General features: G+C 42.6%; 1 protein-coding gene across 1 annotated transcript in view; it reads right to left on the bottom strand.

Moving 5' to 3' along the window:
* Window positions 1-202: 202 nt before the first annotated feature.
* Window positions 203-12,876, bottom strand: part of LOC149278390 (vitellogenin-like) — a 33,405-nt gene continuing 20,731 nt past the window's right edge. The window contains exons 22-35 of the mRNA XM_089502009.1: window positions 11,959-12,146; window positions 9,885-11,063; window positions 9,747-9,803; window positions 8,276-8,380; window positions 7,383-7,583; window positions 6,380-6,522; window positions 6,159-6,297; window positions 5,894-5,981; window positions 3,782-3,971; window positions 2,387-2,484; window positions 2,003-2,097; window positions 1,744-1,903; window positions 963-1,121; window positions 203-315 (exon numbers count right to left, since the gene is read on the bottom strand). Coding sequence (XP_089358135.1) covers window positions 203-315; window positions 963-1,121; window positions 1,744-1,903; window positions 2,003-2,097; window positions 2,387-2,484; window positions 3,782-3,971; window positions 5,894-5,981; window positions 6,159-6,297; window positions 6,380-6,522; window positions 7,383-7,583; window positions 8,276-8,380; window positions 9,747-9,803; window positions 9,885-11,063; window positions 11,959-12,146 — 2,915 coding nt within the window. The remainder of the gene's footprint in view (window positions 316-962; window positions 1,122-1,743; window positions 1,904-2,002; window positions 2,098-2,386; window positions 2,485-3,781; window positions 3,972-5,893; window positions 5,982-6,158; window positions 6,298-6,379; window positions 6,523-7,382; window positions 7,584-8,275; window positions 8,381-9,746; window positions 9,804-9,884; window positions 11,064-11,958; window positions 12,147-12,876) is intronic.

Genomic DNA, 12,876 nt, shown 5'->3' with positions numbered 1-12,876 from the left:
AATATTTGATTGACAGAGACTTAGGTAATGCTGTGCTCTGGTAATTAAGGATTTAACCCCGTGTGCACCAGAGAGCTGAGCAGTACATATATCCTCCTCCTACGTCGGCCATAGGATTTGGAAACAGTCATTATTGGGTATTTTTTGGGCAGTCCGGAATCGGCGTCGGTTACATGCAGATCCAGGGGGCAAGAAATCAGGGTTATGCACATTCAGGGGCACAGACGCAGTCCGTGTGCACATCCACCTCCTTTATTAAATCTTCCGATCGCTCCTTGTGGTTCAGGGGCCAGTCTTCCAGCCGTATTGCAGACTCTGGAATGAAAGGTAAAGGATATATTTGTAGGTGCAGGTTTTCTTCGAGCCCCAACAATCATCCCCTCTAAGGTTCACATTTATGGGGGTCTCATAATTGGGGTGTTAATGTGATACCATGTGGAGTTATCAAAGGGGGCGGAGCCTCCTGACACATCCTCTTTCTGTTCTGTTGAAGCGGACAAAGAAGGAAGACTTTTTGGAGTAGCAAATGATGAAAGACGACAGAAGAAAGAAAACAGAAAAACAAGATGCAAGAGAACAAGCGGAGCTACAGAGAAGGTAGGGAGACATTCAGAGAGAGCATAAGACAGAGTGAATGAGAGTGTAAGAGAGAGTGAATGAGAGAGTATGAGAGAGCCTGAGGAAGGGTGTGAGAGAAAGTGAATGAGGGAGTATGAGAGAGTAAATGAGGGTGAGTGACAATGAATATTGTTTCAGAATGTAAAAAAACCCTCCAGTTTTCTGAAACAAAGGGATCAAAAAGAAACATTGGAAAAAGTGACAGATCTGCTTTTAGGCTTTTTCAGGGCTGAATTAACAAAATTATTTTAATCTGCATTACACATAAAATAAATCTGTGTTTTGGGAAAACTCCATTTAACTACAAAATGTAAATATAACATAAAAGGTTCTGCCCCGCTTACCTCCGGGAAGGCAGCTGAAAGCCGTTTTCACCGGGATGGTTTTGGTTGCGTGGCATCCATCAACGCATCTCAGCACCGGTTCCAGGGAGTAGCAGGTAAATTGGTCACCGTCAATCAACTGGTTCTTTAACATCACAAACTGGCGATTCAGCGCGCATGCTAAAACAACATATTAACCCGTAAGAGGACAGGCAGAGCAGGCGGGGAGATGGCTCCTTATCGGCCATAATATTGAATGTCTGCGTCTCCGAGATCCAGGACGGTGACCGGCAGACCCAGGGATCTTGTCGCCTATAATACACACAGCGCATGGGAACAGTTCAGGCCAGACCGCCGAGCCCTTAATGCTTGATCCCAAAAGGTTTCCAGAGGAAGCCCAGAAAGGACCCAGCCAAAAGAGACATGGCCCATAAGGTTGCTGTCATCTGAAAGTATGTTTTCCTAGTTTTGGAGAAATACAGAGTTTTTGGTAATTACCGTGAAAACGTGGCTGTTTTTTTGCCCGCTTCCATGGTAACTCCCACAAAAGTAGATTAAAATTTATTCATAATCCCCCCCCCCCAGTTAGTAGACAGTCCTGTTTTTTGCGATAATGCGAGTTGCTTTATTGAACTTTTTCAAGCACTCGCAGTTTAGTGAATAAACCCCAATGAACTAAGGGCTCATTTAATTGTTTATTTATCTTGTTATTTGGGTTCAGATGCGTGGAATCCCATGGAATCAGCGATCACAGAGTATTCGGGTTTTGGTTGCGGTTTGTTGCACCGGGTTCCGCACTCACTTCCGTGGCAGGAATTATCCGCCAATGTCCAGGAACGCACCAGGCCGCTGCAGCTCCGGGCCGTCTCGCCGTTCGGCTTCAGAAGGTCATTGTTCTGGAGCCCGTCTGCGTTCCCGCAAACACCGCAGGTACTTCCCCTCATCCAAGAAGCAATCATTATCTGAAAAACAAATCCAAAAACCCAAAAACGTTCATATTACGCAAAAGCCCCCCAAAAATTCAAAATTAGAAATTCTCAGAAGTCTGTAAATCGAAGCACCTTGGATGTTTCTCCATCAAACGAAACTTGCTCAATGCCATTTTTGGGGGCTTTTACGGTGACCGTGGTGGAATTCTTGTGAATTCTTACACATTCTGCAATAAATGAATAAGACAAAAAAATATAATGTCCCGCATTTGCAGATTTCAACCTTTATTGTTACTGCTCGTTAACCCGATAAAGATGTGGAACTTTTTGAGTTCTAACAGATGAACGCATTGTGCTAGAAATTCACCGCGGACCCCCACCCCAGAGGAGACCCCATACGTTACATGCATTTATATGCTAGAAAGGACTCACACTCCAGAGAGAACCCACTCAAGGGCCACTCGGACACTTAGAGGATTATATAATAGGGGTCTATATACTATTACGCTGTCATACCTTTTTCATTGATATAAGTGTCATTCTGAAGCAGCAACATCGCCCCATTGAGCAAAATGTGGAAATTCTCCGACACGTCAGAAAATACCTTAACGTCGCTGATAAACAAAAGACGCAGCGTTAGATATGACATCACAGATACAATGTATCCAGATTCCTCTACGCATCATTATCATCGTAAAAAACAGAGTATTATTTTTAAAATATCTTACATAAGGTACGTTTTCTATCATGAATCTCTGTAATGTATCATGGCTATGTATACAGTATGTATGTATATATATATATATACACACTGAATATATATACACGTATACTGTACATATATATAGTGTTTAGACCAAACATGTTAGCCCAGCGGTATACGTGCAAAAATGAAAATTGTGGTTTGTTATAATTCATATTTTATTAGAGTTCTAGTTTTTAGGACAAGTTTTCAAACTAATTGACCTTCCTTACTTAGTAATCCGAACCCCAACACTGAAACGTGAGACTGGCTTTGGATTGGATAGAGGGAAGTTGATGCTTATTACCGTATTTGCTCGATTATAAGACGAGGTTTTTTTCAGAAAAATACCCCTCGTCTTATAATCGGGTCGTCTTATAATCAGACCTCAAATAGGTCTGACTATGAGACGACTAAGATCCAGATCCCCCGCAGCTGCAGGGGACCTGGATCCTCCTGTCTCCCCCCCCCCCCGCCCCACTTACCGGTACTTCTGAGTCCCCGGTGTGTAGCTGGGGCAGCGTGCAGATCTCTATGCGATTCGCGTAGACAACTTACGCTGCACCGGTGCGGGGGGGCGGGGGAGTGTTAAATGGGGGGCATAAGGCATTTCTGGAGGCAGAGTGAGCTGTGAAATGCCTTTTAACCCTCTATATGCCACTCTGCCTCCAGAAATGCCTTTTTAACCCTCTATACGCCACTCTGCCTCCTGAATGCCTTAAACCTCCCTATATGCCACTCTTCCCCATAATATGCCTTTTAACCCTCTAAATGCCAGAGTGGCATATAGGGGTATAAGGCATTTCTGGAGGCAGAGTGGCACATAGGTGGTCAAAAGGCATATCATGGGGCACAGTGGCATTTAGGGTTAAAAGGCATATCATGGGGCACAGTGGCATTTAGAGGGTTAAAAGGCATATCATGGGGCACAGTGGCATATAGGGGGTATAAGGCATTTTCTTTTTTTCCTAAATTAATATTCAGATTTGGGGGGTCGTCTTATAATCAGGGTCGTCTTATAATTGAGCAAATACGGTATATAGTATCATTTATATATACGGTATACATATATTGTATTATTACATAATTTTATATGAGGATATGTAAGAAAATAGATACATTAAGGGATATTTTAGAATGGCTTCGGTTTAATTAGCCGTTATACTCACGAGGAGCCCAGCATGATGTTCATCCCAAAGGTTGAAGACCCTGGAGCCATTTTTTGTACGGAGATGAGGAACTTCAGCCGGTTGGTGCAGTCCTGGGCGAGGACCGTGGGGCAGTTTGTAGGGGCGAGAGGGCACGTCAGCTCCAATTTATCAAACGTGACAATTCTCTCTCCGTTCGCCAGACATTCAGCTGGAAAAGAAATGAAAATAATTGCGGCAGCCATGTGGTTACTGCTTGATGTCTCGTGCCTGGGCTGGCTGGGAATGCTGTGAGTTGAAATTCAGCAAAACCTGAAGCTCTGCAGAGGGGCTGCCCCTAAACCGAGAGTCACCGTGTAACGCGGGACCCCACATTATACGTATTACTGAGTCCCTTACGAAGAAATTACTGCAGTTTTTTGGACATGAAAAAACTGCAATACTGCACTTTTACTGCACTTTTACTGCATTTGTACTTCACTGTACTGCACTTTTACTGCAGTTATTTTTGTAAGGAAGTTCAAATGCAATAAAGCTGCAGTACTTTGAAGCACAACTGTAGGTTTGCAATATAAAAAAAAAAGTGCAGTAAAACTGCAGTAATTTTTTCGTAAGGGGTAGATCTAAGGGAAAGAAACGACCGGCATTGGGGTCTCTAATATACATTCAGGGTTTAGAATGTTTGGAATAATGTGTGTATGTGTGTGTGTATATGTATGTGTGCGTGTGTGTGTGTGTAAAGGTATGTGTGTATATGTATGTGTGCGTGTGTGTATGTATGTATGAATATGTGTGTGTATAAGTATGTGTGTGTGTGTGTGTGTGTAAAGGTATGTGTGTATATGTATGTGTGCGTGTGTGTATGTATGTATGAATATGTGTGTGTATAAGTATGTGTGTGTGTGTGTGTGTGTGTAAAGGCATGTGTGTATATGTATGTGTGCGTGTGTGTATGTATGTATGAATATGTGTGTATAAGTATGTGTGTGTGGTGTGTGTGTGTGTATGTGTGTATGTATGTGTGTGTGGTGTGTGTGTATGTGTGTATGTATGTATGTGTGTGTGTGTGTGTGTGTATGTATGTGTGTGTGGTGTGTGTATGTGTGTATGTATGTATGTGTGTGTGTGTGTATGTATGTATGAATATGTGTGTGTATAAGTATGTGTGTGTGTGTGTGTGTGTAAAGGTATGTGTGTATATGTATGTGTGCGTGTGTGTATGTATGTATGAATATGTGTGTATAAGTATGTGTGTGTGGTGTGTGTGTGTGTATGTGTGTATGTATGTGTGTGTGGTGTGTGTGTGTGTGTATGTATGTATGTGTGTGTGTGTGTGTATGTATGTGTGTATGTATGTATGTATGTGTGTGTGTGTGTGTATGTATGTGTGTGTGGTGTGTGTATGTGTGTATGTATGTATGTGTGTGTGTGTATGTATGTGTGTGTGGTGTGTGTGTATGTGTGTATGTATGTATGTGTGTGTGTGTGTGTATGTGTGGTGTGTGTGTAAGTGTTTACAGTGCTGAGGAACATGGGGCATCCGGTGAAACATTACCTTCTTCCTCCCTGGTCACCATGGCTGCCATCTCAGGAATATTGCTCCATAGGCCACGATTCCTCCCGCTGGCCGGAGACGCCGCTTGCGTCAGATCCAACGGAACTGGAATAGCCAGTCTGTAAAATGTGAGCTATAAAAACCAGAGAGAGAGAGCGAGCGAGCGAGGCCGGTTATAAACTCATAAAATACATCCAATTATCCTAAAATATCTTATACTTTATGTTCTGATGGAGGTTTGTATTTTTTTCGTTTATCGAGGATCTGTGATGTATGTTGGATGCCCCTCTGTATACTGATATTTCATACCATGACTCCCACTATCCTCAGCCAACATTTACAGTACTCTTACAATTGTTAAAGTCCTGAGTTGCAGAGAAATGTAGAATCTACCAGCAGATCGGCCCCATCCGGCCCCCGTCTAGTCGCCCGTTTCTCCTGCTCAAGACTGAAACCTTAATCAGTCGTCGGTCTCGTCTTAGATTCAGGAGCCGGATGTCTATCCCATGCATGTTTAATACCCTCACTGTATTAGCCTCTACCACCTCTGCTGGGAGGCTGTTCCACTTATCTACTACCTGTTCGGTTCTGCCATTCTGAACTTTTCTGTATCAGCTGCTGAACATTAAGCAGGTTAATGGAGTAACTTGGTTCCTTGATGTCTTCCTTCTCAAAAAAAGTGGCTTAATCTTAAATGATTTTCCTCTTTGACCGGTTGGAAAGTTGGGTACGAAGTTTCAGAAATATTTCTCCCCGTGGAATCTTAATTTTTGCAGTATTTTAATAGTCCTGCCATTTAGTGGATTAACAATATCTTTCAGCAGAATATGGAAGCAGACAAACCTCGGGGGTCTTGATAATGGTGTCGATTGTTTCTGGGGAGGTGGCAGCTACTCGGAAAAGCAGCTGTCGGGATGGATTTTTCGAGCGGATTTGGGAGAATCCCAGCATGTAAGCCATTCCCGGTACAAACCTCATGACCCTAAAAGAATGATGGCGTTTAATAAATAAACATGTTTCATGTGTCTTGATACATTTGCGCAAGAAATCATTGGAAATGTTACCCCTGGGTGGTCTTTCTCAGCCACGATGGAAGTCGTGCCCACCGCCAGTTCAGCTGCACGGCTGGGTGTCCGGCTATTTGCCCCTTAGAGAATTTTGCCAAAACTCTGTAGTCTTGACATTCGTGACCCCATGTGACCACCGCCTGTTTAGTACAAAACAAAAGTACAGAGACTACCTGAGGATATGATGCAACATATGGGTATGATGATGCGTTCAACCTATGGGCTTCCACGTAAATTGGGTGTAAATTGGCTCTTCTCACCTGGCAGAGAAAACGGTTCCGTGTATCATGATGTCACCATCGCCATTATTATAATAATACAAATGTAACAAGGTCTTTGTGAATACGTCCTCAGGAACCAAATCTTACAAGTTCTACCCCACAACCCAGTGACATTTTTAAAGGCCCACCAGCGATTACTTCCTCTCACATCCACCAATATCATGGAGATGAACAGACAGCGTCCGGCACCTTCAGGTCTCTTTGCCAATCACTGTTAGGATTTATTCCGTCTCCAGCTGTATCCACAGAGGTCTTTCCAACATTAGACAAAGCAAAATCTCTCAACATGTAATTGACCCAATTATTAAACATTAAGTAGATCCTAAAGTGCATACGTCAAACACTGAGAGATAGAAAGAGAGAGAAAGAGAGAGAGAGAGTAAGAGAGAGATCAAGAGATAGAAAGAGAAAGGGATAGAGAAAATGAGAAATGGAGACAGACAGAGAGGGAGTAATAGAGAGAAAAGGAGAAAGAAGGAGAGAGAGAGACAATGAAAGAGAAAGGAATAGAGAGAGAGAAAGAGGGATAGAGAGAGAGACAATGAAAGAGAGAGGAATAGAGAGAGAAAGGGAAAGAAAGAGAGAGAAAAAGCTGGAGAGACCAAGAAAAAAATAAGAAAGGGTAAGAGAGAGAGAGAGAGAGAGCTTGGCTGGTGCTGTGGTCGTCATATTAAGCTTTAAAGCGCAGGTAAGATATGATCCATTGTATTGTACGTTACCTGAGCTTTGTGGTTTTCAGAAGCTGCAGCCCTGACGCAGGCTTTCCAGAAACTCTTTTCCTCCAGAGTGACCGTCGTCAGCTGCGCCCGATGACGGACGGGATCCATGTAACCGGTGGTCTGGTAACCGCGTTGGGTGCTATCGCTCATAAAAGCTCGGACCAGGAGAACGAACTCTGGGAGGACGCCGAGTAAAACGGGCTGAAATCCCCAAAAATAACAGAGGCTTCAGCCTGCTTCCTATAGAAACGGGGAAGCTGCGCAGACAATTTGTTTTTCATAATTATCGTTTTTGGTTACAAAAACATAAATGTGGGCAAAATAAATGGAATTTACGGCGCTGATATGAACACAATTTAGAAAGCTTGTTCTACAGAGATATTAATGTTGTAAAATAATATGAATATGTTTTTTTTTTATTATTTTATTCACAGTTCCCGTTGTGCTTTTGTTATGCTGGGGGGGGGGGGTAAATTAAACCCGTCTGAACAAATTACCTCTTGTTAATAATTATTAGCCATATTTCTCACTGCACAACATTTAATTTTTTTTTATATTCTAATATACTGAATTTTATCATTTAATCTTAAAAATTGCTAATAACATTTTTTCTTTTTTCACAAATATTTTTCATCACACCCGTCAAGCTGCTTCCATTCTCATTATTTATGTAAGCGTAAAACCGTCAAAGCCGCAGTCAGGGTCGGCCCCGCCGGATAGGCAGCTGCTTAGGGGCCACATGGTCTCCCTAGGCCAGATGGGCTAGAGCTGTAACAACCTTAAGTGGCTATTAAGGCTGAATGTTGTTGCTCGTTGTATTATATTATTGTTTCATCCTTTGGAGTGTTTATGGAGTATTTCATTGTAAACAATAATGTATATTTTTAACAGACCGTATAGGGCTCTGACTCTCCGCTGCTGCTACTGCTGGAGCTGCTGCCACGATCTGACTCCAACCATGAATTCACCATTTTTTGTTCATTATTCTTTTCTCTGCCCTGCCAAAAAATAACACAAAAAGAAAAAAATACTTTAAAATAATGAGACTCTTCAAAAATCTGATTAGGATACAGACTCTACGCTCCACATTTTAATAAACTAAGAAAAAAGTAAATTATTGATGACAGTCCGGGAATCATCGCCCATGTGGTTTAAAGGAGGGGGGGTGTTCCATGCAAAAATCTTCCAAGCTCAAACCCCACACTGAGCTGATGCTTTATGGCGATGCTAATGAAGTCCGTTCCTCCATAGACTTTCATTAGTCAGAGAGTCCAACTGGGTGATTAAGACTGAGCTATTCTATTGTTCCCCACAGGCAGTATGATAAGGAGTCGGGGTGTTTAGTAGATCGGGGATCAGATAACAGAGCGAGAATCATACAAACGGCTGATATGCAGCTGCCTGAAAACTTTATATTATGGGGCAAAAACTACAACTGGGGTAAAAAAAGCAGCGATATTTATGAAAATAAGAATCTGATACGAGGAATAAATTTATTGGATAGGAGCGCCCTTCTGTCAGTTAGTATCTCAAGTGTTAAATAACGTTTCCTTATTTCCATAGAGACATTAAATAATAAAAAGGATGTCTGTTCTCAGATACTCTGCCCCGTAACCTGCTTATACAATAAGATTTCAGCTGTTCTGCTTCTCACACACTTTGATTTGATAAATTGTTACGGGGGTGTCTATGACTTCTGAGCAGTTCGGGGGCCGTTATGCGCGTTCTGTTTAGATAAAACATTGTAGTGACTGCGAGGGTCGAGTGTCCAGCAAGAAGTTAAGTGCTCAGCGAGTTCAGCGGCTCCGATTCGGAGGCCGTCAGGTCACCAATAATTGACCGGCATCATAAAGGCTGTATGGTGGAGCGAAGGTAATGAGGCACTTTAGATGTGAGCCGCTTCTGGAAGAATAGATCAAACCAACAGCTAACAAAGCAGCCCGGAGAGGAACGAGGAGCTACACGGGAAGGTGACGAGTAACAATTTAACAATTTATGGACCACGGCATAATCTTGTCCAGAACCCAGGGGTTAAAAGCCCCTAAATCTACCAGCCACCAGCGAGAGACATCACATTAACGGTGATCGGAGGTTTCAAGATTTTCTGTTTTCATTGTACATCATGTTTGTTACTTAAAGTTGATTCTTCCTTTTGGTCCGACATAAGCTTTTGGGACCTCGTGGGTCTCCTCTTTAGATACTACTTTAGATTTACTGATAGCTGAAGTAACTTTTTTCATCTTTTTTCTAAGTTGGCTCAGTTAAAAGCATTAATTCTGACACCATCTTCCCTCGGCCTAACATGGAACCTAAAGTATCAAGACCCCACTTTAACATCCATGACTCTCATTGGTCGGCGCGTACCAGGAGATCGGACGCCGACGTAAACCGAGCTTCCTGAATATCCAGACCCAGCACTTCCTGTCAAATAAAATAAGAGAAGTTTGGTTAAACCTTTAAATCAATCACCGTGGTAACGTTGGTAAACTCTGCATCTATTACCCAGTGTCGCGATGATTTCCCGTCCTTGTGAGGGGTTCGGGATTTCTTCCCCTGGTGAGATTTGTTGCACGTGCCGTGGGGGTGAGAAGATGTTCCGGTACATTCTGTGCTCGTGGCCTTATGGCTTTTAGCATTCTTTTGTAGATGCTTTGGTTTCTTGTTTTTGTCCACGTGTCTTCTGTGGCTCATACTGCTGCTGGCCACTTGCCCACTCTGGCTACTACTGCTGCTGGCCTCGCTTCTGCCCGTGTGTCCTCTACGATTCTTCCCACCCTTCTCCAGGCTCGTCTTTTGGCTCTCATGATCGCTCTCATCGCTGCTACGGAACTTACAGGGATGATGAGGGTGATGTTGATGATGATGACGGCCATGTTCTTCACTCTTGTGTGCGTTCTCTTGTGGACGATCTCTCTGTTTATCTTTCTTTTCAGAAAGGTCCCTGTGCGCATTTTCCTTTTCATGCTCCATGTTATCCTTCTCCTGCTCCATCTTATCTTTCTCATGTTCCATCTTCTCCTTCTCGTGCTCAATCTTCACTTTTGCATGTTCCATTTTCTCCTTTTTGTGTTCCATTTTCTCCTTTTCGTGTTCCATCTTTGTTCTTGCGTGTTCCATTTTCTTCTTCTCATGTTCCATCTTCTCCTTCTTGTGTTCTATCTCCTCCGCCTCATGTTCCATCTCTTCCTTCTCGTGCTTTAACTTCTTCTGCTGATGTTGCATTTGTTCCTTCTCGTGTTGTATGTTCTCCCTCTCATCGTGGACCTTCTGCTTTTCATGCTGTATGTTCTCCTTCTCATGTTGTATCTCTTCATGTTTACGTTGTATGTCCTTCAGCTTATGTTCGATGTTCTTAGTTTCATCCCAGCACTCATGACACTTTTGCATGATATTTTTTTCATCTTTTTTGTGTCTACACGCATGTTGCTTTTTCACTTTTTTCTTCTGTTGATGGCGTGGTTGGTGCTTCTTCCGGTTCCCGCTCTTCCTTTCGTCCTCCTCGCCATGCCGGTGTTTTTGGTGAGCGCGCTCCTTGTTTCGGTGATGATGCTCCTCTTGGTGCTTGCTTGACTTTGACTCCCGGGAGTCTTCGCTCACGTTGTCTGATGTGTCATTCGTTTGAGAGTTCCGGCTGCTTTCAGAGCTAGAAGATGAATTTGTGTTGCTTTTTATAGAGTCTTGCTAAAAAAGAGAAAGAAAAATATTATTATTAATTATGAATCTCTTATCGATCATACAATAGAGGGAGCTAAAGGACTATATATGTATATTTCTATAATACATACACGAGATATTCTCAGTTCAGCGGCATTGGCGAGTATCTCCGTATTACCGTTACAGATTATATATCTTTCCAATAAAAACGCATTCTTCCCATGTCTTTCCATCGAGGTTTCATTTAATTCTAATCCTAATTTAGCTTCTGCCTCCCCCATCGCTATATGTCCTAGCCTTATATTCCACTAACTCGTATCTCATTAGTTACTAAATGATACGTAATGATCAAATCAGGCAAAACTTGCGTTTCCTCTGCTCATGCATCTGCCTCATATTCCAGGTCTAATTCATTTCGCAAGAGAAAGGAGAGAGCGCCGAGGCGTCTGCTGTCGACACGTTTGCCCAAATTACCGCTAATGATCGTTCTTGTGTTGTTCGAAGCTATTTATTACGATGCAAACGGTTTCTAGGAAACATACATTCTGCTGCCTCCTGGATAAGGTTAGTAAATCAGTAACGGTTTCAAAAAAGAGAGTCTAAGGAACACAACAGGCAGCCAATGGCAGACAAGCAAGCTGGAGATCCCATCTCCCATTGGTTACATGAAATTTCTATAGAATTGCGCACAGCCCGGGTCCAAGAAACAGCGCAGAAGGATTTTCAGAAGGGGTTAACGGTAAGTCTCTTAACCTACATATCGGTGTTCTGGGTCGGAAAATGGCTCAGCCAATAGGAGGAATACTAGGAAGGGGTTCCAACCCCCCCATTGGCTGAACTCAGTTGCACCTCCCCTATCTCACCTGCACCTGCTATATGTATAAATATGACCCCCAGACGGTATACTTTCTATTGGCTTTACCATTATCACTCGGATTCCGTCACGGCCGAGAATTTTCCTTAGCTTGGAAAACGCCGTTGAGGCCACATCCGTCTCTTGTTCGTCTTCACAAGATTGCTGGAGATTAACCGTGCGAACTATTTTCGTTGCAGCTTTAGATCCCACTTGAAATTCTACTTGTATTTTCTCGACAGACGCCTCGGCGCGTACTGGAAGGGAAAGACGGTTACCGGTTAGAGACTGGAAGGAATTCGTGTTTTTCTGTCAGTGGATCAGATGTGAATTAATGACTTTTGAATATAAATAATTTGAAATATTATGTGCGAGGGAACCATTTAGCCCCCAAATTAGATTTTTTTTATTAAAGCCCCCAAAATACTGAAATAAATACCAGTTTTGCTAGAGTGGGAAAGCGGAATCCCTGAACCATCCACCACCAAAACTTCATAACTTCTGCCTCTAACATTCCCATAATTCACTCATTAATAGAAATTAATTAGTATTCTTCTGTATTCAATCGGCCATCATCATCATCATCATCACCTCCGTCCCCGAATACAACAAAGCACAACGGCCACAAAGAGTCCCGTGAAGCAATTTTCTTTCTCTTTTTGATCCAAGAAATAAAGTTTAGAAAATGATAAATGTATCCATTTTCTCTGAATCAACACCAGAAACAGGGGGGGGGGGGGGTTATTAAACTGATTAAGATTAAGGATTTAGAGTCTTTACATGATTTGGGGAGACTAGACGGGCCGAACGGGGCCGATCTGCCAGTAGGTTCTGTTTCTAATTAATTAATGTGCGTTTTTTCCAGTCTCACTGTTATTATAGCAACATAACTTTGTAACATCTGAATTCTTCTCATTTTTAAAAATATGTATAAATAGACCTGTCGCACGAGTATAACAGCTGCCTACATGATGCATTAATGTTTTC

Source organism: Sceloporus occidentalis, unplaced genomic scaffold (genome assembly GCF_023333645.1).
Source record: "Sceloporus occidentalis isolate IW3139 unplaced genomic scaffold, rSceOcc1.0.p SCAF_190, whole genome shotgun sequence".
Taxonomy (NCBI): Eukaryota; Metazoa; Chordata; class Lepidosauria; order Squamata; family Phrynosomatidae; genus Sceloporus; species Sceloporus occidentalis.
This window is presented reverse-complemented; position numbering and strand designations above follow the sequence as displayed.